This window comes from Colius striatus, chromosome 18 (genome assembly GCF_028858725.1).
Source record: "Colius striatus isolate bColStr4 chromosome 18, bColStr4.1.hap1, whole genome shotgun sequence".
Classification (NCBI taxonomy): Eukaryota; Metazoa; Chordata; class Aves; order Coliiformes; family Coliidae; genus Colius; species Colius striatus.
Genome location: NC_084776.1, coordinates 1459545 through 1481496, shown reverse-complemented (window position 1 = coordinate 1481496; position 21952 = coordinate 1459545). Strand labels below are relative to the sequence as shown.

The window sequence follows — 21952 nt, the reverse complement described above, 5'->3', positions numbered from 1 at the left end:
TGGAAGCTGCTCCCGCCAGCGCCAGCTCCCGCCACTCTTCACAGCTCCTCAAAAGCCACTCGAGCCCCTGCTCGGGCAGGAGGGAGCAGAGCTGCCTCTGCTGTGCCAAGGGCAGGCAGCCATGGGGGGGTCCCAGGGCCTGACCCCTCCTGCCCAGGGAGAGCCATGGGGACCCCAGCACCTTCCCCAGGGTTCCGTGTTTGCAGGTGCTGCCCAGCATCCGTCCCAGGGTGATGCTCCCAGGGCCTTCCCAGAGGAGCTGCCCGCCCCAGGAGCTGCCCAAGGCCATGCTCCTGCCCAGGCACAGCTGCCTGTTCTCCAGGAGGAGACAAAGGTGCCATTCTGAGGGGTTGGCAGAGCCGTGGCCGTTGCCAGCAGCGACCGGGCAGCGGGACAGTCCCCAGCCTCGCTGCCCTCTGGTCCCCTGTCCCCAGCAGCCCTGGGGCTCCCCTTGGTGCCACATCCTCAGCACAGGGGCCAGGGGCTATGCCAGCTTGGCTCTGTGCCACAAAGCCACAGGGGCTGCTGCTGCCTAAAAAGCAGGATGGGGCACGAGAGCAGGACCAGCATTGGCAAGCGTGCAGCGACGGGCAGAGAGCAGGGCTGATGCTCAGGGAGGGCTCCCAGCACCACCCATCCTGCTCCCATGGCCCCCTGCCCCAGGTGGGCACCTGAGAGTCCGAGACCTCGGAGGGTTTCTCAGTCAGGCTGCTGCTCTCAGCTGGGATCAGGTCGTTGTACTTGGTCACATCCTCATCCGAGTAGTGGAGGCTGCCGGGGCTGGGCCGTGGCGGGGACCTCGGAGAGAAGCAGCTGCTCAGTGTGGGTCCCCCCTTGGTGCAGAGACCAACCCCCAGGGACCTTGCCCACGGTCTGTGGGCTCTCAGGGAGGCCCAGCTGGGGGGCTGTTCAGCGTCCTGGCACGTCAGAGCTCACGGCAGAGGGGACACGGGGCAGAACGGGGTCACCCCCAGCCCTCCCCAGCCCCCTGCCCATGCCACAGCCACTGCACAGCACAGGGCTGGGCAGGACAACGGAACAAATGACCCCCCTGCCCAGGGAGGGGGCTGTGGGGGTCCCTACCGGGTGTAGATGCCGTTCTTGCGGCAGAAGGAGTTCTTGATGGAGAGGCGCCGGTTGTTGAGCTCCAGGGCGGGGAAGCTGCTCTCGTCCAGACTCACCATCTCACCGTGGCTCAGCGCCGTCCCCTTGGAGCTGTTCCCTGGGGAAGGGGATGCTCAGCCTCCCCCAGACCCTGCCCAGCTGAGGGGGCCCAGACCCTGTGCAGGGCACCGGGGAAGGACCCGGGGAGAGCCGTGCTGGCTCTGCCCACAGCCGCGAGGTGCCAGCCCAGGGCAGCCACTTTGCCTCCCACCCCGAGCTGCCCCCTCACCTCTGGCTCCCAGCTCAGCAGCTGTTTGCTTAAGCAGGAGCTCTGGATTTTCCCCACAATTTGAGCCCTTGATTGAGCTAAGAAAACAGAGCTGTGTTTGCCTAATCCCAGTGACCTCTGCCGAGCCCCCGGGCTGTCCTGCCTCTGCAGCTGACAGCAGGACAAGTCACTTATTTAATCTTTAGCTCCCAGCACTCTCTGGGACGCCCACAGCATCTTTATCAGCCCTCACCAGGTCTCTGGAGAAGCCATTCCCTGAGCCAGGCAGAAAAGCAGCCACCCACCACCCCACTCAGACCCCAAAGGCAGTCAGGGAGGCCACAGAAAGGCTCCTGTGGGGTCAGGGCTCTGCATCCCTCAGCTGGGTCCTGTCACCACCCTCCCTGCTCACCTGAGTCTGACTTCTTGGAGTACTTCTTGCTCTGCCCACGGATGATGAGCACAAAGACGAGCAGCAGGATGAAGATGAGCCCTACCAGGGCGATGACCACCAGGAACCACCACTCCTCGTAGAATGGGTTGGCTTTTTGGGCTGGGGCAGAGCAGGGAGGGTCAGAGGGGGACAGGGACGAGGAGCAAACCAGTATGGATGGGGAGACACCTCGCTGAGGGCTACAGGGTCACCCTGGGGAGCTTTTTGAGACCTGGATCCTCATGAGGAAGACAGTTAAAGGGGGATAACAGGGGGCTCTGCAGGGGGAGTGCTGGCAGGCATTGCTGGCAGCAGGATTTAGGGCTCTGTAGAAACCAAGCAGGGTTTGGGAGAGCAATTTCAACGCTTGGCCATGAGAACAGAGCAAGACTGGCAGTGTCCCTCCAGCACTGGGGTGACAGCATCCCCCCAGGGTGGCTACCTGACACGGAGGGGGACGGAGTGCTGGGGGTCCCGTAGCCGTAGTCGTTGACAGCGATGACACGGAAGTCGTAACTGACCCCCTGCTTGAGGATGTCCGTGCTGAAGGTGTAGGAGGTCACCTCCTTGGGGATGTCTTTGATGAGGATGTCCCAGAGCCCCTCATCTGGAGGAAAAAAGAGGGGCCTGGGAAGAGGACACTGTTTCTGCAGGACCTCCCTCCGTCCAGGAGCGTGTCCCCTCTGCCCCTGCCAGGCTCTGAGCTCACTCGCTGCAGCATCATTGAGAGGCTGTGGGGATGCACACAGCCGAGGGCAGCTCCCTGAGGCTCAGCTCCCACCACAGCCCTGGAGCACCCCTAGCACCCCACAGGACCAAGGGGTTTCCCTCCCTGCTGCTGGTCCTGATGCAGAGACAGGCACCAGTCCTGTGAGCCATCGATGGGCTGAGCCACAGGCTCTGCGTCAGGGAAAAATCATTAACTCAGGGCTGCAGGAGAGAGCTGGGCCCTGCCTGCCAGCTCCCTGCCACGGGGATGAGGAGTCCCAGCTGCCAGCACAGCCCACCCCATGCACAGGAGCATGGTTTCCTGTTTACAATAGCCCTTGGCTTCCTCTTGCCTGGCTGGGAAGCATCGGGAGCCCTGAGGCAGAGCCGAGTGCTGCTCAACAGCCCCTTCCCATCAGCCCTGGCCAGCAGCCTGGTCCTCAGGGACTGCTCTGTGGCCGGTACTAAGAGATCCAGCTGCTGGCAGAGGTCAGCACTCCCTGCCTGGCTTTCCTCTTCCCCTGAACCACTGGTGCTGAGGTGGGGATGGGAAGCAGAGAGGAGCTGCAGTACCTGAAGGACGGGCTTCGATGACGTATCTGGTGATGGGCCCTTGGCCGGGGTCGCCACTCGACCAGTGGATAGTGATGGCTGAGCCATAGCGGGAGATGAAGGGTTCACCGGGGGGACCAGGGGCACCTGGGGACCCAGAGCAGAGCTGGAGGCTCACAGACACGAACTGGCACAGGGTTATAAACTGGCAGGAGGGTACAAGCTGACCCACAGCCATGCCAGCCCCAGTGCCAGCATGAGAACTGTCCCCATCACACCCCCTCCCTTGCCCCCCGTGTCCCACACAGCCCCTTTACCTTCCCCAGGCCCCGTGGTGATGTTTGCCTCCACATCTGGCCCGTAGGCAAAGGTCTTGGCCCGGATTCGGAACCGGTACGTGACGCCCTCAGCCAGGTCCTTCACCTTCAGCCACAGCGCGCTGTTCCCCTTCACATCCACCGTCACGATCTTACTGACGCCTGCGGGGACGGAGGCTGAGCCGGGTCTTCCCCAGAGCCCTTCCAGCTCCCCCCACACCGTGCCCTGGCTGTGCCCTCACCGTCCACGGGCATGCAGGGCTCGTACACCAGCCTGTAGCCCTCGAGGATGCCGTTGGGCAGCGGGGGCGGCTCCCAGGACACGTTCACGGAGGTGGTGGTCAGCTCGCTGAAGCGGATGGACCCGGGGGCACTGGGGGCTGTGAGGGAGCAGGGTGGCCGGGGCCAGCTCAGTGCTCTCGGGGGTTCCATCAGCACCAAGCCAGCCCCAACCTCTGCTGCAGCTCTGAGGGGCTGGGGCGCTCGTCAGCACCATCTCACACCCCCCTGGTGCCACCCTCCCTGTGTCCCCAGCCCCGGTGCAGTAAAGATCCTGCCAGGGCAGCGCATGTGGCACAGGGAACGAGGCTCCATCTGCTCATCTCTCTTCTTGAGACCTTCATCCTCCTCAAGTCTCAGCCACAGCTCACCTCCACACGCCCCAACCCACGGGAGGTGAGCCCAGGGCTGATCTCTGCTCAGGACTGCAGGTACAGGATAGGGATGAAGGAGCATCACCTGGGCATGTCACTGCAGCTGGACCCATGCAGACGCCTCCCCACAGAGCCCAGGGGCAGAGGGGTCTGGATGGGACCGTGCTGAGTGAAGGGCTGGGGGCAGCCACGGGCCCCACCTGCCTGCTGTGTCCTCCCCTTGACCGGGGGGCTGCGGGGCCCGTCGCCCGCAGCGTTGAAGGCGGCGACGCTGACCCAGTACGAGGTGTAACCCGTCAGGTTCTTCAGCTTCACCCCAGTCTCAGGCAGGAAAAGAGTCTTCACCCTTGTGCTCTCGTTCTGGCGTTGGGCCTCCCAGAAGTGGATCTGCAGGAGGAGGACAGGGCATGGAGACCTGGGTGCAGCCCTGCCTGGGCTCTGAAGGCTCTGTCCCAAAGTGCCTGGGTGCACTGGGCACGGGGGATGAAAGGGAACAGCCTCTCCTCCAGGATGGCTCCAGGCTATGCTGGGCATCAGCATCCCTGTGCTGCAGATCAAACATGCTGAGATCACCTTTGAGATGTCTTTAAATCTCAAAGGATGGGACTAAGCAGGAGGAATCAACGTGGATGGGGCCAAGGAGGTGTCTGGAGCAAAGGGCTGGGCAGCCTGGCTCTGCCCCAGCTGCATGCCCAGCTCCATCCCGACTCCCCTGCAGCTGCAGCCCCGGCTGTTTCTCCAGCTTCACTGCATCTGTATCCCCGGCTCTACCCCATCTCCATCTCTGGCTTCATCCCGCCTCCATCCCCGCCTCCATCCCGCCTCGGTCTCCGGCTCCATCCCCGAGCCGACATCGCCACCTGCCGCCCTGCAGCCGCCCGGCACCGGGATGCGACACCCGACCTCTCTCAGCATCCTCCCCAAAATCCCTTCTCCAACGGCGTGCACAGCGTCTCCCATGGCACCCAGCATCTCCCCACATCCAACAACACACAGAACGTCTCCCAGGGATGCTCAGCACCCTCCAGTGACACCCAGTACCTCCCCAGGGCCCTCTGTCTCCTCCTCCCAGTAACCCAGCACCTTCCCAGGGCACCCAGTGTCCCTGAGCCCCATGTCAGTGCCCGTTCTCAGGTGCCAGCAGGCTGTACCTTGTAGCCCTGGATGTCCCCGTTCTGGCTGTGGATAGGTGGTGGCTCCCAGGTGACATCCAGCTGCGTGGCCGTGGCCGCCTGCACCGCCACGTTCTGTGGTGCACCCGTGGGCACTGTGCGGAGGAGGGGACAGGGCACCAACCCTGCTGGGACCAGCACACAGCAAACCCCACCTGCACACGGCAGGGGGGTGCACTGCCTCATCCCAGAGGGGTGAAACCCCTTCCCCACAGCTCCCACCCGTGCTGGGGACTCACCTGCTTCACCCACAAAGACCTCATGTGGGGGGCTGGCGGGACCCTCGCCCACGGCGTTGTACACGCTCATGCGGATCTCGTAGCGCCGGTGCTTGCTCAGGTCTGGGGGGGGAAACCCAGTGAGCAAGACAATCCCTGCAGCTGGAGGTGTGGGGGGGTCCCACCACCCCCCACGGGACCCACCCAAGCCCCCCTCACAGGAGATGAGTGAACCCAGGTTATGGATGGGCAGAGGTGGCCATGGGCACAGGGCATCCCGCTCCCCCCAGGACATTCTGCTCCCCCAGGACATTCTGCTCACCCCAGGACATTCTGCTCACCCCAGGACATTCTGCTCAGCCCTGCTCACCCCAGGGCACAGGCAGGCAGAGGGGAGGGACACTGGGGAGGTGGCAGCAGGGAGGACACGCAGGGGAGCGGTGACTTACTGTCCAGCTCGTACTGGGTGAGGGAGACCTCGCTGAGGTTGTGCACGCTGTAGATGGCTGTGACACACAGGGCAGGGAGAGCAGGCAGCATGTTAGTCCTACACATGGCCCCAACTGGGCTCAAAGCCCTGAGTGCCCAGCACAGTCACCCACCCCAGGGTGGCCCAGGGGTCCCCTGCAAGGGCTCTGCCACCCCCAGGTGCCAACAGAGCTGTCACAGCACTGAGGAGCTTTTCCATCCCCTGAACACCACCAGATGGGTTTGGGCATTGGGGGCTCCACAGGGGTCTGACCACAGCTGAGAGGGGCAGATGGGGTGAGATCTGGTCTTGGAGTCTGCCCTTGTCACTCGTGTCCCTGCTGCCCCCAGCATGGATGTGACCCTGTTCCTTTGGGGTCTGAGGACAGCAGCACACCCAGACACGTTTAGTGCAGACACATGGACACCTGTGCTACAGGGCCATGAAGGCTGAGCACAGCAGGGCTGAGCCAGCCCATGGCAGACAGGAACATCAAGGACCAGGGACCTGGCGACACGAGGGGGGCTGGTGACAGCTCCACGGGGCACAGCTGGACCCCAACAGCTCCAGGCTGGCACTTGGGAGAAGCCACGGAGCACAGGGGGCTGCCCTGCCCTGCCCAGCCCTGGGACACTCCCAGCCACGTGTCCCCATGCTCAGAGGGGCTGAGGGCACTCACGGGTGAGCTGTGCCCAGGTGGCACCGGGGTGGCCGATGCCACGCAGGCTGTCGGGCGCCAGCTCCCGGTAGCGGAGGCGGAAACCCAGCAGGATGCCGTTGATCTTGTCCTCAGCTGGGGGCTGCGTGGGGAGGACAGGGAGGGGTTTGCTCTGACCTGGGGCTCCCCAGCACCCCGAGGTGGCTGTTGCCGCTACACCTCAGTGTCACCTGCATGGGGTGGTCCCACGACACCCCACAAGGCAGAGGGGACGGTACCTGCCAACGGATGAGCACCGACGTGGTGGTGTGAGGGGTGACGGAGAGGACGGTGGGGGCTTCCTCGGGGGCTGCAGGGGAGAAGGGGGCAGTGAGGCTCTGGAGATGCCCTGGGCACAGGGGGGGAAGCCCAGGCAAGGGGAAGATGCTGTGTCCCACAGCCCCAGGAGCCACAGCCCGCGCTGACCCGCCTGCAGGGTGGTGAGTGACTCCGACTCCTCGCTGTACTCGCTGTCCCCAATGTCATTTGTCGCCTTCACACGGAATTTGTAGGAGGTGAAAGGCTTCAGCCTGGATGGAGCAGAGTGAGGGTGAGGATGAGCCACCCTCCCTCCCACAGGCCACATTGGCCAGTGCTTCCCAACCTTAGTGCAAGCACTTCTCAGCAGATCATAGAATCACAGAACCATTTCAGCTGGAAAAGCCCCTGAAGCTGCTGCAGTCCCAGCCCTCCCCTCACCCTGCCACAGCCACCACTGACCCACAGCCCTCAGCACCTCAGCTCCAGGGCTGGGCACTCCCCCAGCTCCCTGGGCAGCCTGGCACAGGGGCTGACACCCCTCTCAGGGAAACAGTTCTGCCTCAGCTCCAATCTCAACCTCCCCTGGGGCAACTTGAGTCTGTTTCCTCTTGTTCCTTGGGAGCAGAGAACAACCCCCTTCCAGCCACAGTCTCCTGTCAGGGAGCTGCAGAGAGGGCTCCTGTCTCCCCTCAGCCTCCTCTTCTCCAGGCTCAACACCCCCATTCCCTCAGCCCCTCCCCAGCACCCTTGTGCTCCAGCCCCTTCCCCAGCTCTGGACGTGCTCCAGCCCCTCAGTGTCTTTCTTGCAGTAAGGAGCAATGGGGAAATGGAGGCACGGGACAACTTCCCACAGCACAGCCCATCATCCCCCCCGCTCCCCATCACACCTGTGCAGCGAGGGCCATCTCGTGCCTCACCTGTCCACGACGAAGGCGGTGGCGTTGTGGCTGGCAGAGGCAGAGTGCGGTGCCCACTGGCCGTCGGGCAGCTCGCGGCTCTGCACCGTGTAGTAGCGCACGGGGGACAGCCCGTCGCTGCCTGGCTCCCAGGACAGCAGCACGCTGCGGGCTCGCACCTCCTCCTGCCGGGCCAGCGGCTTCCCGGGGGGCTGCGGGCGGTCTGGGAGAGGGGCGAGGGGCTGGGAGCACCGTGGGCACACCACGGGCTCACCATGAGCATACCACAGGCACATCATGGGCACACCACAGGCTTACCATGGGCACATCATGTGCATACCACTTGCACACCGTAGGCACACCATGTGCATACCATTGGCACACCATGTATGTACCACAGGCTCACCATGGGCTCACCACTGGCACACCACAGGCTCACCACGGGCACACCATGGGCATACCACTGGTACACCACAGGCTCACCACGGACTCACCATGGGCATACCACGGGCACACCATGGACTCACCATGGGCACACCATGTACGTACCATGGGCTCACCACAGGCTCACCATGGGAACACCATGTGCATACCACGGGCTCACCACAGGCTCACCATGGGCACACCACGTGCATACCACTGGCACACCATGGGCACATGCAGCCCCTTGCTGTGGGCTGGAGCCTCCCCCACCCCCGTTACCTCTCTTCTCCGTGGTCACCACGAGCGCTTCGGCCGCCTCCCCCCAGCCCTTGCGGGTCTGCGCCGCGACACGGAACAGGTAAGTGGCCTCAGGCTGCAGCCCCGTGGCCGTGTACTGCCGGGCACTGGGCTCCAGCACCTCCACGGCAGCTGCCGTGGCCACAGCGCTGGTGTTGAGGCAGTGGGTGACCTGGTACGCTGCAGGGAAGAGACAGCCATGGGGAGGCTGGAGGAGAGGGCACCATTCTGGTTCTCCTGTGCATGTCTCCCTTCTCCATCCCTGCCCACACCTGGGGCCAGCAAGGAGGGGATTTGACTCCCACATGCAGCCAGGGATCCAGCACAGCTGAGTGGAGAAACCTCAAGCCCTGGGGGCAACAGGCTTGGAGATGCATGGGGATCTCAGGGAGCTGCTCCCTGCCCCACAAGCCCTCAGCACCCCTCTGCAGAGCCCCCTGGAGTGGCACAGCCGGCGTGGCTCATGGCTCCCCACCTACCCAGGATGATGCCGTTGGGTGCTGCGGGCGGCTGCCAGATGAGCCGCACCAAGGTGGTCCTCACTTCGGGAAACAGGATCCCCACGGGGGGCCCAGGCACTGGAGAGGAGAGACAGGGGGTTCACAAGGGGGTGCACAAGAGCATGCAAAGTGCCAACTGCCAGCCCTTGGGAATGGAAGCCCTGAGAGTCCTGGGCAGGGAAGGAGAGATGGCCCCAGGGAACTGGGATGGGATGAAAAGGCTTTAAGCTCCCATGGGACCCTCCCTTCCAGCCCATTGGGGTCTCTCTGCCCAGCCAGGTGCTGTGACCCACCGTCATCCAGCGTGCGCTCGAGCACAGGGGGCTGGCTGGGCACACCATCCCCCATCCTGGTGAAGGCCAGCACACGGAGCTCGTACAGCGTGTACTTGCCCAGCCCGGTCAGCTGGGCACTGCGGGAGGCATTGCCCTCTGCCAGCCAGAACTGGGCAGGAGCATCCGAGTCCTTCTCCTTGTACATCACCTGCAACCAACAGATCCCATGTGCCACAGCTGGAGCAGCATGGCCAGGGCTGGCACAGAGCACAGACTCATAGAATCCCTGAATGCTGGGGGCTGGAAGGGCCCTGCAGAGCTGCTGCAGCCCCAGCCCCTGCTCAAGCAGGTTCCCTTGGCTCAGGGGGCACAGGAACGTGTCCAGGTGGGGTTGGAAACCTCCTGAGAAGGAGCCTCCACATCCTCCCTGGGCAGCCTGGGCTGCCTCCATGGAAAGCCCCTTGTGCTTCCCAGCTCTGTGGGTGAGGAGGCACAGGCAGGGCACAGGCAGGGCATGGGTAGGGCTGTAGGCAGGAGGGCAGGGCACAGTCAGGGCACAGACAAGGTTGCAGGCAGGGCACAGGCAGGGCTGCAGACCAGCCAAGTCACAGCACCGGGGCTACTGTGGGAGCTCACCTTGTATCCCAGGATGAGGCCGTTGCAGTCTGCCTCGGGGATGTCGCTCCACCGCACCAGGATGCTGCTGGGGGCCGTGGCCAGCGCCGACACGTTGCTGGGGCCGGAGGAAGGCACTGGAGGGGGAATGAGAGCAGAGGGGGGTCAGCGGCCTCAGCCAGCCATGGGTGGGTGGGTGCTCAGCCCCGTGGCATGAGCTGCGGTACCTGACTCCCGGGTGCGTCCCAGCACCGAGGGGCTCCACGGCCCCGAGCCGATGGCGTTGAAGGCCTGGAGCTGCACCCGGTACTCCGTCCACTCCTCCAGGTCCTCGATGGTGAAGTCCCGCTGCACGCGGTCGCGGATGAGCTGCAGCGCCGCCTGCCCTCGCCCGTCCGAGCGCACGCACCGCAGCCTGTAGCCCACCGAGTCGGGGTTCCCGTTGTACTCCTGCTCCAGGAGGGGCTGCTCCCAGCCGGCACAGACGGGCACTGTCACTCCTCCTGTCCCACAGAGCCGCCCCAGCTCCAGCCCAGCTCCCACCCCCATCCTCGTGCCTCCCCCAGAGCCACGTGTGCCCGCTCACCATCCAGCGCAGCCACAGGCTGGTCTCGCTGGCCGTCCTCAGGGTGACGTTGGCGGGTGCCATGTCTGGGGGGGCTTGCAGGGTCTGGATCCTGCGGGAGGGCAGGCTGGGGGGGCTGGTGCCCACAATGTTCACTTGCCGCATGCGGAAACTGAGAGGGGAAGGGGGATGGTCAGGGTGGGAGGGGAGAGGGGGACTCTGGGGGACACACCACCCTGGCCGGGGCATCGTCCTGGTCACTCACCTGTAGTAGGTGTAAGGCTTCAGGTGAGGCACCTCCATGGAGCGGGCATCGGGCTCGTTAGCCAGCTGGTGGATGAGCACCCACTCCTCTGCCTCACCGCTCTGGCCCGCCTGTGGGATGGGAGTGGGGTGAGCTGCCCCCCATCACCCCTTCACCCACCAACCCCAGCCCCCCCATACCTGTGCCTCCACCTGCCAGCGCGAGATGGACGTTTTGCCATCGTATCCTGGGCGAAACTGGAGGGTGACGGAGCGAGGGCCGATGTTGGAGATGCCCAGGTTGGTGGGAGCACCAGGGAGCTCTGCAGGAAGAGCAATGGGTGGGTGGCATCAACTGCTCACCCATAGCCCCCCACCCCAAGCATCCCCGTGCAGCCACACTCACCTGGTGGCACCCCCGAGGAGATGGTGGAGGAGGAGAGCTGACCCTGGCCCTTGGAGGTCATGGCAGCCACCTCGATGGTGTAGGTGGTGAGGGCGGTGAGGCCGGTGACGCGGTACTCCAGGGTGACGTTGGGCAGGTAGTGGGTGACGCGGGTGTTGGTGCGGTTGTACTCCTCCCACGAGATCCGGTACCCTGAAACGTACCCCTGGGTCATCAACCCCCGTCAGCATCCACCCCAAGGGGCTGAGGGCATGGGGGGAGATGCTGCAGGGTGGTGAGGGAACCGGGGGGAGATGCTGCAGGGTGGTGAGGGAACCAGGGGGAGATGCTGCAGGGGGACAGGGGGATCAGGGGGAGATGCTGTGGGGCAGGAGATGCTGTGGTGTGGGAAGGGGACCAGTGGGAGATGCTGTGGAGTGGGAGATACGGCTGGACAGGAGATGCTGCAGAGTGGGAAGGAGACCAGAAGGAAATGCTGTGAGGTGGGAGATGCTATGGGCTGGGAAGGGAATGAGGGGGAGATGCTGCAGGACAGGAAATGCTACAAAGTGGGAAAGGGACTGCTGGGAGATGCACTGGGGCAGGAAGGGGACTGCTGGAAGATGCTGTGGGGCAGGAAGGGGCCCGAGGCAGGAGCCAGGCACCCGCTGGTGCTCCCTTACCCGTCAGGATGCCGTTCTTCTCCAGTGGCTCCTGCCAACTGACCTTCAGGGATGTGTCCAGGATGTCGCTGAAGCTGAGATGTCCCACGGCGCCAGGCACTGCCCAAAGACAGCCCTGGCTCAGCACGCAGCCACACGCCCAGGGCCAGGAGCCCCCAGCACCCACGGGATCCCCGCAAGGGGTGAGCACAGCGGGTGGCTCCCCTTGGATGGAGCTCCCCAGGCCTGGCAGCACCCCCTTTCCACATCCCCAGCAGCGATGGGACCAAACCCCCCCGTCCCCGTGTCAGGGCAGCTCCCCCCTCCCCGGGTTGCGCCAGAGGACCGCGGAGCCGCCCCGTACCGTCCTCGTGGGTTCGCACCAGCTGGGGGGGGCTGCGGGGGCCGTCCCCCGGCGTGGTGAAGCACAGCACCGACGTCAGGTACTCGGTGAACTTCCTCAGCCCGGCCACGTAGCCCACGTGGACACTGTCCTGGAAGTTGGGTCGCACTGTCACCACCGTCGCCTCCTCCTCGTGCTCCGGCTCCCAGGCGATGAGCTGCGGGGAGGGGAAGGTGCTGGGGTGAGGCTGTTGGGTACCAGCGTCCCCTCCATACCCGGGTACCACCAGCACCACCCTCTGCTCACCTCCTCTTGCTCATTAAGAGGTGATGAAGCATCAATTAAGGGTGCTGGCTGCCTTGCAGGGGGGGTGTGTTTACCCATTCTGTGATTAACTCCCATTGATAACGGTGAGTTTAGGAGGGGATGTTTGGGCATTTAATTGGTATTGTGCAAGATAGCCTATAGCAAGTTAATTACACACTAATTAGGCCCTAAAATATACTAATCAAAAATACTAAGTGGCGTTTAATAAGGCTGAACACCCCCCCTCGCTCTGGTTATCTCATCCAGCCGCAATTAAACCCCTCAACTTCTTTTTTGAGTGGATTAAGAAACAAGTTTAATGTTTTAATTCAATGGAATGAATGTAAATTTGAATTAATTGCAATTTGGAATTAATTACAGAGCACGGGAGACTCCGAGCCCAGGCAAGTCAGGCCAGAACTCATCTCAGACCTGGGCTTTGGGTGAGGAGAGGTTGAGCCAGTCTGTGAAGGTCAGCCGCAGAGTTTCCCCCCCTCCCTGGCTGCCCTGGTTTTGGGGAGCCCCCACGGGAATCCCCCCTCACCTTGTACCCCTGGTTGATGCCATTGACAAACTGGGGGCTGGGGGGGTTCCAGGTGAAGCGGATGGTGGTGGAGTTGGTGGCCTCGGTCTGCACGTTCCCCGGGGGCACCGTAGGGACTGTCAGGATGAAGGGATGGCTGGCAGCGGCTCCAGCGAGGTGCCCTCCATCCCCACACCCTGGGAACGTGGGTCCCCGCAGCAGGGAGGTGCCAGGCACCCAGAGCCAGCCCTGCCCTGGCTCTGCAAGACCCCATGGGACCCCCCACATCCATCCTCCTGCCGCCCATCACCCCCGTGGCACAGCTTGCTGCCATCAGGACGGATGCTGAGCCTGTGCCCATCCCTGTCCGCCCCCTACCTACCTCCCTGCAGCGTCCACTCCGTCACCTTCATGCTGTACACCCCCAGGCCAGCGCTGTTGTACGCTGCCACCTCAATCTCATAGTTGGTCCAGATGATAAGATCCTCCAGCAGCAGGTTGTTGACGTCAGCGTTGGTGATGTTCTTGAACTGGTAGCCCACGGGCAATCCAGCCAGGCAGTACCTGGGCACCAGGCGCAGTCAGAGCTGCCAGTGTCCCCACCAGCACTCTGGGATGCCAGGGTGGGATGCCCTTGTTCCCACAACGGTCCCTACCGGATGATGTAGCCCTTGAGGACCCCGTTCTGGTGGCTCTCGGGGGGCGGCTGCCACTGGATCATGATGGACTGGTTGGTGCGGCCGCTGGCAATGACGTTCTGGGGGGGTGCAGAGGGGGGCTCCTCGGGCAGGGACACCCTGCAGGGATGAGGCAGGGGTGAGCACCCAGGGCTGCTGACCCTCCCCAGGACCCCCAGCCGTGGCTTACCGCTCCGTGTCCTTGCTGAACTGTCCCCTGCCCACGTCGTTCACGGCGCAGAGGCGGAACTGGTAGGAGCGAGCGGGGACTAAGCCCCGCACGGCCACCGACGTGGCCTCGGGCTCCACGCTGGGCAGCAGCACGGTCCAGGGCGCGTCTGCAGGGGTGAAGGACCCAACCTGTGGGACACCGCGGTCTCCTGCCCAGCTAAGGATTCCCACAGCCCCCAAACTCCCTGCGGCATCCCTTGCCCACTGCCCCCAGCTGATGCCAGGGGCCAGTCAGTGGCCAGTGCCAGGGAGGGGGGAGCAGCCTCTTACTGTTCTCAGAGACCTCCACGACGTAGCGGAGCAGGGGGCTGTTGCCATCGAAGGGCTTGGCCCAGGTGAGGTTGATGGCCCGTTTCTCCAGGGGGCTGAGGGTGGCTGTGGGGCTCTCGGGGGCGTGGGGGAGCTGCCTGGACGAGGGGGTTAGAGAGGGGGCAGTTAGGGAAGGAGCACAGCCCAGGGTGTGGGGCGCTGGCAGGGACGGGAGGGGTCTCACCGGACACGGAGGTGGGCACTGCGTGAGTCGTTGCCCCCAGCTGAGATCACCTTGCAGGTGTAGGTGCCAATGTCGCCCGACCAGGTCTGGGAGATGTGGAGGGTGCCCCCCTCGTCCAGGCGCACCCGTGGGCTGCTCTCAGGGCTCAGTGCCACCCCATCCTTCTCCCAGACGTACCTGTGCCAGGGCAGAGGGGAACCCAGGAGTGTTGGTGTCCTTCAGCCCCCCACAAAGAGACCAGAGGTCCCACCAGTGTGCTGAGCTCCCAGTGCACAGGGCACCAGGTGGCACTGCAGGGCCACCAGCGTGGGGCTGAGGATGGAAGCACCCACCATCCCTCCTGCTCCCTCCCTCCCCACGCAGGCACCCTGGGGGTGCCTGGACCCCTCAGCCTCATGGCACCTACCTGACATCCACGCTGGGGTCGTGGGTGACCCCACAGCTCATGACAGCCTTGGTGCCCTTGATGACGCTCTGGTCCCGCGGCGGGTCGGTGATGCGTGTCCTGGCTGCGGGGGCACGGGGTGAGCCACCAGCACTGCCCAGAGGGCACAACCCCAGCCCACACCCACCCAAACCACACCGGAGCCCGTCTCTGGCATCCCCCAGGGAGCTCCATCCCGCACCAGGCGCGGCGTGGGGAGAGCAGCACCCGCCGCCCATGGAGCAGGGGGCACTGGTGGCGTCACCGCAGAGCCGGGGGCCACGGGGGCCTTACCCCACACAACCAGGTCGGCCGAGGCCTCGTCCACGCCGCGGGAGTTGGTGGCCAGGCAGACGTAGGTGCCGGCGTCGGCGAGCAGCGCGGGGCTGAGCAGCAGGCTGCCCGACTCCAGCAGCGTGAAGCGCGGCAGCTGCACCGAGCCGCTGGCCAGGACACGCTCCCCTGCGGGACACCGGCAGCCCCGTCAGCCCCCAGGACCCCGGCTACCAGCCAAGCCTGGTGGCTACAGAGCCTGGCAGCCAGGGAGTAAGGAGAGGATGGCCTGAGGCCAAGCCCCCCGGCCCCTTTACCCTTCTGCCAGGTGATGGCCGGGCGCGGAGCCCCCGAGGTCTCGCAGTTGAGGATGACGGACATGCCGTCAATCACTGTGCTGTCCTGGGGACCCCTGGTGATGTTGGGGGCGATGCCTGTGGGGTGGACAGACACACAACCCCCCCTGAAAGCCCTTCTTGGTGCCCAGCCTGGAGCTGACCCGCTCCTGGGTGCATGGTGGGGGGGGGGGGGGGTCTCATCCCCACAGAAGGGTTCCCTGGGGTCCCCGAGGAACCCATCCAGGGGGTCTCCAGGCACATCCCACCAGCTGCCCAGGCAGAGCACCCCAGGCTTGCAGGAACAGAGGGTGGGGACTGGCACCTACTGGTCACAGCCAGGTACGTGGTGGTCTGCACCTCGCCAGCCGCGTTGCGGGCGAAGCACTGGAACATGCCGGTGTCGTCGGGGAGCAGCCCAGTGATCTGCAGGCTGCCGTCAGCCAGCAGCTGGAAGCGGGACAGCGACTCTGGCTGGATGAGGGCAGCGTCCTTGTACCAGGCCATGTCAGGGGAGGGCACACCTGCAAGGGGCCAGGGCCACGTCAGGCACCGCGGGGCTGCGGAGGCACAGGGAGGGCGGCTGGGGAGCAGCTCACCTCTGGCTTGGCAGGGGATGGTCACCACCTTCTCCATCTCAGCCGTGATGTGCCTCTCCGGCTCCCTGACAAACTGTGGTGGCTCTGCAGAGGGAATCCCAGTGATGGGCAGGGGGCTGAGTGAGAGCTGACAAAACATCCCCCACTGACCCCTGCCTGTCGCTTCCCATCTCAGCTCTGGGGCTGGGACTGTCCCAACTCATTTAGGACAAGGGGAAACAGACTCAAGTTGCCCCAGGGGAGGGTGAGGTTGGAGCTGAGGCAGAACTGTTTCCCTGAGAGGGGTGTCAGCCCCTGTGCCAGGCTGCCCAGGGAGCTGGGGGAGTGCCCAGCCCTGGAGGGATCCCAAAGCCCTGGAGCTGAGGTGCTGAGGGCTGTGCTGGGCTGGGCAGGGTGAGGGCAGGGCTGGGACTGCAGCAGCTTTTCCAACCGAAACCATTCTCTGATTCTAGGATTGTACACAGGGCCTGGGCTGCCCCAGGGACAGTTTCTCACCCAGGACAGCCAGGTAGGCGCCCTGGGCCACGGCAGGAACGCTGCTGCTGCGCAGCACAGCCTCGCACTCGTAGTAGCCGCTGTCGCTCAGCGCGGGGTTGAGGATGGTGAGCCGGCGGCTGTAGTCACTGATGCCACTGGAGAGGGGCACCCCATCCTTCTTCCAGACAATGTGCAGTTTGATCAGCGGCCTGGGGGGGTCAGGAGCACATCAAGAGTCAGCCTCAGCCCCCACTGAGCCCTCCACCTCCCTCCATCCCACCAGGAGCTGTGGTGGGAAGGGAGCTGGGGGTACCCATCCCTGGGGCCAGGTGATGCCAGTGGGCAGGAGATCCCCCATCCCACTACTTGCCTGGCATTGGCCACACACTCCATGGTCACCTCCGAGGTCCCAGCCACCACGCTGGTGTTCCTGGGTGGGACAATGATGGTGGGTGCGATGGGATCAGCTGGGCCACCCACATCTGAGGAGAAGACCACAGACACAGCCATCAGCACCCTTGTTCACCCCTGAGGTGCCCCAGCCCTCAACAAGGCTGCTGAAGCACCCAAAATCCTATGCCCACTCTGTCTGGAGGAGACAAATGTGGTGGGGAACCGAGGGCCATGGGCTCTGCTCTCCCCTGGGAAGGACAGGCAGGTCTAGCCCATCACCTTGGCATCAGGCTGCCTTCACAGCTCCCCTTGAGCCGCCTGCTAAGCACCCCACAGCACCAGCCTGGCTGCCAGCCCCCGCTGCCAGGGAGGAGGGAGAAGGGGAGTATATAAAGCAAAATGATTGCAACAATAAAAACCCCTCATGTAGGCGCTGTAAAAACGCGAGCGGCTGGAAAGCTGCTGATAGAGCTGAATCCATAACCACGGGCTGCGGGTTGGTTACAGCCCCAGGGCACCGTGACACACGGGGGCAGGAGGGGATGGGGGCATGGGCAGAGCTGAAAGGGATCAACCCCCCCACAGAGCAGCAGGAGGGGAGATGCAGGGAGATTACCCACGGCGCTGATGCCACTTTAGGGCATCTTCCCAGGGATGGGCAGGGGTCTGCAGGGTCCAAGGGGACCCGAGGAACAGGGCTACGAGGGGGAATGTGTGTGTGTGTCCCTGGCAGGGCCTGATCTGGGGCAGGGTGGGCAGGACCAGGGCAAGGGGGGCTGGGTCCAGCCCTGGCAGTGAGGCTGGAAGTCCAATTAACACAGCCCAAAGTGCTTAAATAAACATTGAGGCAGCTGAAGTGATGATTCAGCAGAAGCCGGAGCCTCCAAAGAGATTTACTGCAAATTGAAGTTGGGGGTGAGCCAGGGGGCACCGAGGGGACAGAGACAAAGCTCCCCTCTCCCCTGCACTCACTGGCCACGCTCAGGGTGATGGGCTGGCTCGTCTTGTTGTCCCCGTTCTTGTCGTTCACAGCCTGCACATAGTAACGCCCAGCGTCCGGGGCCACCGTGGAGAGGATGACCAGGGTGTTCTCCAGCGTGATGGCTCTGCAGGGACCACATGGCAGCGATGCCAACCCGATGGGGACAGTGGCACAGCGAGCTGCAACCCCCCCTTTCCCCCACCCAGCACCCACATCAGCCCCGGGGTACCCCCATGGGACGGGCAGGACCCTCAGCCTTCCTCCCACCCCTCCTCAGGCAGGGGCTTGTCTTGGCTCCTGGTGCCAGGCGCCCCCTGTGCCCACCACAGCCCATCAGATTAACAGGACAGGGTACTTTCTGTGGCACAATCTCATCTGCCAGGAGCACAAAACGCTTTGGAGAACAGGCAATATTATTTATTTTCCCCCTCCTACCATTAAATACGAGATAAAGGAGTTTTATCTGCTCAATCCTGCTTTGCAAATAGACAGGAGACCAGTTCAACTCCTGCATAACGTGGGTTACAAATTCAATCCCTGCAGGCTGCAGGCTGCCAGCTCCCAGCCCTGCGCTGCCCCACGGGACGCCTGGCACGCACACGTGTGCCATGCCCGGCTCTGGCACGTGCTGTGCCCATCTCACTCCTCACTCTTCTGGGTGGGGAGGTTTTTTCCCCCCCTAAAAAAACCCCAGAATCATATTTCCCCTGATGACAGCCAGAGCCATCAGTCTCCCAGAACGTCTCTGGGGTTTAGCACGATGCGCTCGAGACGTGTTCAACATCCTTATGCAAGGACGGCGGGAGCTGAGGGAAAGGCAGCGCCCAGATGCTGGGGGGGGCTGGGGGATAAGGGGGATAACACTGGGGGGGTGCTGAGAGGATGCTGGGGGATGCTGAGGACATGGCTGGGGGATGCTGGGGACATGGCTGGGGGGATGCTGAAAGGATTTGAGAGGATGTTGGGGGGATGGTGGGGGGATGCCGGGGGGATGCTGAGGCTGCACTAGGGGAATGCCAGAGGGATATTGGGAGGATTCTGGGGGGGGGGTGATGAGGTTACAGTGTGGGAATGCTGGGGGCATGATGAGGCTATGCCACGGGGATGCTGGGGGGGTGATGAGGCTACACTGGGGGGATGCTGGGGGGATGCCAGGGGTCACTGAGGGGATGCTGGGGGAGGGGGTGATGAGGCTACACTGGAGGAATGCCAGAGGGATGTTGGAGGGATGCTGAGGGGGTGATGAGGCTACACTGGGGGGATGTTGGGGGGATGATGAGGCTATGCCAGGGGGATGCTGGGAGGGTGATGAGGCTACACTGGGGGACCGCCAGGGGAATGCTGCGGGTCACTGGGGGGATGCCAAGGGGAAGCTGGGGAGATGCTGGGGGGAAGCTGGGGGGATGCCGGGGGGAAGCTGGGGGGATGCTGGGGGGAAGCTGGGGGGATGCTGGGGGGATGCTGGGGGTACTCACATGCGGCTGCTGGGGGAGATCTTGCGGCCGTCGCGGAACCAGGTGACCTGGGGCTGGGGGAAGCTGGCGATGCGGGGTGCGCGGATGACGGCCGCCTCGCCGTGCGACACGCTCTGCTGCGACTCGCTGTCCTCAAAGCTGCCCATGTCTGCAAAAGGTGTGGGAGAACCACGGCAAGGGCTGGGCAGGGGCTGGCAACACACCCCAGGGATTCAGCAGGGTTGGGCTGTGGAGCAGGCTGGAGGCTATGGGGATGGGCAGCCCTGGGGTCTGCCCTCTGCTGCCCTCCTCAGCTGGGGCAGCTTGGCTGGCACAAGGTGTGTGATGGTGGTGGGGTAGCTCTGATCCCCCAGGGCTGCTCCTGCACAGTCCCATCACCTGGACACCCAACCAGGGACCCTGCTCATGCCTCCCTCATTAAGGACAAGGTGCAGCTGCAGCCAGGAGGGCTCAGCCCAGGGGCTCCCCAGCATCTCTCCCTGCCCCAAGCCATGGCCCAGTGCTGGGAGCATCCTGGCATGACCTTGGCTCTATGGGCGAGGCTGTGGCACCCACTGCCTCTGTCCTGCCCAGGCACTGGCAGGCTGGCAGCCCAGAGCAACTGAGAAAAGCAGAGAGAAGCAGGGTGCATGGAGAAGTGTGGGGGGGGCAGGGGATTTTTATTGACTTCCCTTAATTGCTGTAATTAAAAACATGTAAAGAATCTTTTTTTTAACGACTTTGCCATTATCATTAGTTGTTAGCACAGCTGCCTTATTAATTTCTCATTAGCTTCCTGATTTGTCATTGCTCCTCAGGAAGGGGTTGAAGGGAATGGGACTGGGGGCATCCCAGAAGGAAGGAATGACAGAGAAGGACAAGACCACCCGGGGCCTCAGCACTCTCCTGTCCCACTTAACCCCCCTTTGGAGCTTCTGCATCCCCCTTAGCACAGATTCCTGAGCTCTGGCTCATCCTGGTCGGATCCACTCATCCTCAGGATCCACGTGGAGTGTGGCCATGGCCCTGGGGAGCATCACCCCAGGGATGCTCTGGACTCACAGGTGCTGGCACTAAAGGCAAAGCTGTCCCACAGCACTAGGCAGGGGGATGTCCCTGGTTGTCACTTACAGGCCACCTGCACCTCAGTCTGTCGCTGCAGCAGAGCTCCCATGCGGTTGCGGACGATGCAGCGGTAGAAGCCAGCGTGTGTACGGTCCAGTGACGTGATCATGTACCTGCAGGAGACAGGAGCCACCTCAGCAGGGGGCACATGGCCAAGTCACCCTCACAGCCCTCACGGGGGGCTGCAGGTCCTGCACAAGCCCCCCACTCACTGATGGGCACCAACCCCTGCGCCAGGGCTGGTTCCTTCCCTGAGCAGCAGCTGCCAGAGGGGTGTGAAGGTGCCTGGATGTGTGGGGGGAGACAGTGTCCCTCAGCTCTGTACACAGGAGCTGCTCTCCCTGCAGCATGAACCACTGGCCACAGCCCTCCCCATGCAGAGGGGACCACAGTGACTCTGGGCTGTGAGTGGGAGCTGCTGGACAAGTGGCTTCGGGGTGTCTGAAGCAGAGGCAGCTGCTAGGAGCTGCATCCATGCTGCTGCTGAGCCCTGCACAGAGCCCCAGGGCTTGTGGCAGAGGCACACAGGGTCTGCTCATGTCACTCAGCCTGGCTGAGCCCAGCACCGCTCTGATTAGCCAGGGGTGAGCTGCTTTATCAGCCCCAGGGCTGCTCTTATCAACCTGCAGCTGATAAGCAGATAAAGGAAATAACCAGGTCTTGACTCACTGCTCTGAGCATTGCCCAGGTCCCCACACCGGAACCTGCAGCCACCAGATCCCCCTGAGCAGCCCCCACCCCCAGGAGGGATGCAGGTGCTGTTGTTCCATCACCCTCTAAATAAGCTGCACTCCCCCTGCCCCAGCCTTGCCCTGGGTGAGTGCCGCAGCATCACCTTCCCTGATGGGGAACACTCCGAGATAAAGCAGAAAGGAAATAAATCAGCAAGCTCAAGCCTCCTTCCCAAAATCTAATCTTGCATTAAAACCTGCCTCGGGCTGTTTCAGCAGAGCTTTGTTTGTTCTTCTGATAACTGAGCGTAAATTAAACTTTCATAAGACACAAGGAGCACGTTCCCTCCACAGGGAAGCACAAGGGGCCCCTGTGCCCACCTCCCCCTGCGTGGGAGATGCTGCCAGGAGCACGGGGCTCCTGCTTTACCCACTGGTCCTGCCAAGCCATGGGGCTGGCACCAAACCCCCCACCCACAGGGCATGCTGGGGGTCACTGGTCCCTGTGGGAGAAGGGAGGATGCCCTTTAGGAACAAGTCCTTGAGTATCATAGCTGATGTCTTTAAATGATCCCCAGAGGCTTTAAATAAGACATTTCAGTTCCACGGAGCTGTCAGGAACTGATGTGGACACCAGGAATAATGGAGCCGCTCTCCTTGCGGTGTCCTCGTTAATAAATCACACACACACGGTTCCTAAACACACACACACACAGGAGAAGGGATGGATGGATGGATGGACACTCTCACTGATGCTCAGCTGCCCACTCAGCAGCACAGGGGCACGTGTGGTCCCCCTGCCACAACCCTTCCAAACCCTCCTCCTGGGAAGGGGCCAATGCAAAGCCCACGGTGCAGCCCATGAGCCACCCTGTGAGACCCAAACTACTCACAGCCTTCAGGGCTCCCAGGCACCTACACACGATGCTGCCA

General features: G+C 63.3%; 1 protein-coding gene across 1 annotated transcript in view; it reads right to left on the bottom strand.

Moving 5' to 3' along the window:
• The window catches only part of SDK2 (sidekick cell adhesion molecule 2), a 48190-nt gene that overhangs the window by 2056 nt on the left and 24182 nt on the right, over positions 1-21952 (bottom strand). Inside the window, exons 3-44 of the mRNA XM_062010738.1 lie at positions 20355-20461; positions 19245-19392; positions 17760-17893; positions 16765-16876; positions 16413-16603; positions 15918-16001; positions 15648-15842; positions 15301-15417; positions 15005-15172; positions 14693-14795; positions 14287-14463; positions 14064-14200; positions 13753-13900; positions 13542-13682; positions 13268-13449; positions 12907-13022; positions 12078-12273; positions 11735-11833; positions 11073-11264; positions 10868-10989; positions 10689-10798; positions 10445-10595; positions 10086-10323; positions 9880-9995; positions 9262-9451; positions 8948-9046; positions 8451-8648; positions 7770-7971; positions 7018-7121; positions 6831-6901; positions 6574-6694; positions 5875-5931; positions 5447-5548; positions 5187-5302; positions 4236-4422; positions 3625-3762; positions 3383-3544; positions 3087-3212; positions 2248-2412; positions 1785-1925; positions 1084-1222; positions 672-798 (exon numbers count right to left, since the gene is read on the bottom strand). Of these exons, the coding sequence (XP_061866722.1) occupies positions 672-798; positions 1084-1222; positions 1785-1925; positions 2248-2412; positions 3087-3212; positions 3383-3544; positions 3625-3762; positions 4236-4422; positions 5187-5302; positions 5447-5548; positions 5875-5931; positions 6574-6694; positions 6831-6901; positions 7018-7121; positions 7770-7971; positions 8451-8648; positions 8948-9046; positions 9262-9451; positions 9880-9995; positions 10086-10323; positions 10445-10595; positions 10689-10798; positions 10868-10989; positions 11073-11264; positions 11735-11833; positions 12078-12273; positions 12907-13022; positions 13268-13449; positions 13542-13682; positions 13753-13900; positions 14064-14200; positions 14287-14463; positions 14693-14795; positions 15005-15172; positions 15301-15417; positions 15648-15842; positions 15918-16001; positions 16413-16603; positions 16765-16876; positions 17760-17893; positions 19245-19392; positions 20355-20461 (5929 nt within the window). The remainder of the gene's footprint in view (positions 1-671; positions 799-1083; positions 1223-1784; positions 1926-2247; positions 2413-3086; positions 3213-3382; positions 3545-3624; positions 3763-4235; positions 4423-5186; positions 5303-5446; positions 5549-5874; positions 5932-6573; positions 6695-6830; positions 6902-7017; positions 7122-7769; positions 7972-8450; positions 8649-8947; positions 9047-9261; positions 9452-9879; positions 9996-10085; positions 10324-10444; positions 10596-10688; positions 10799-10867; positions 10990-11072; positions 11265-11734; positions 11834-12077; positions 12274-12906; positions 13023-13267; positions 13450-13541; positions 13683-13752; positions 13901-14063; positions 14201-14286; positions 14464-14692; positions 14796-15004; positions 15173-15300; positions 15418-15647; positions 15843-15917; positions 16002-16412; positions 16604-16764; positions 16877-17759; positions 17894-19244; positions 19393-20354; positions 20462-21952) is intronic.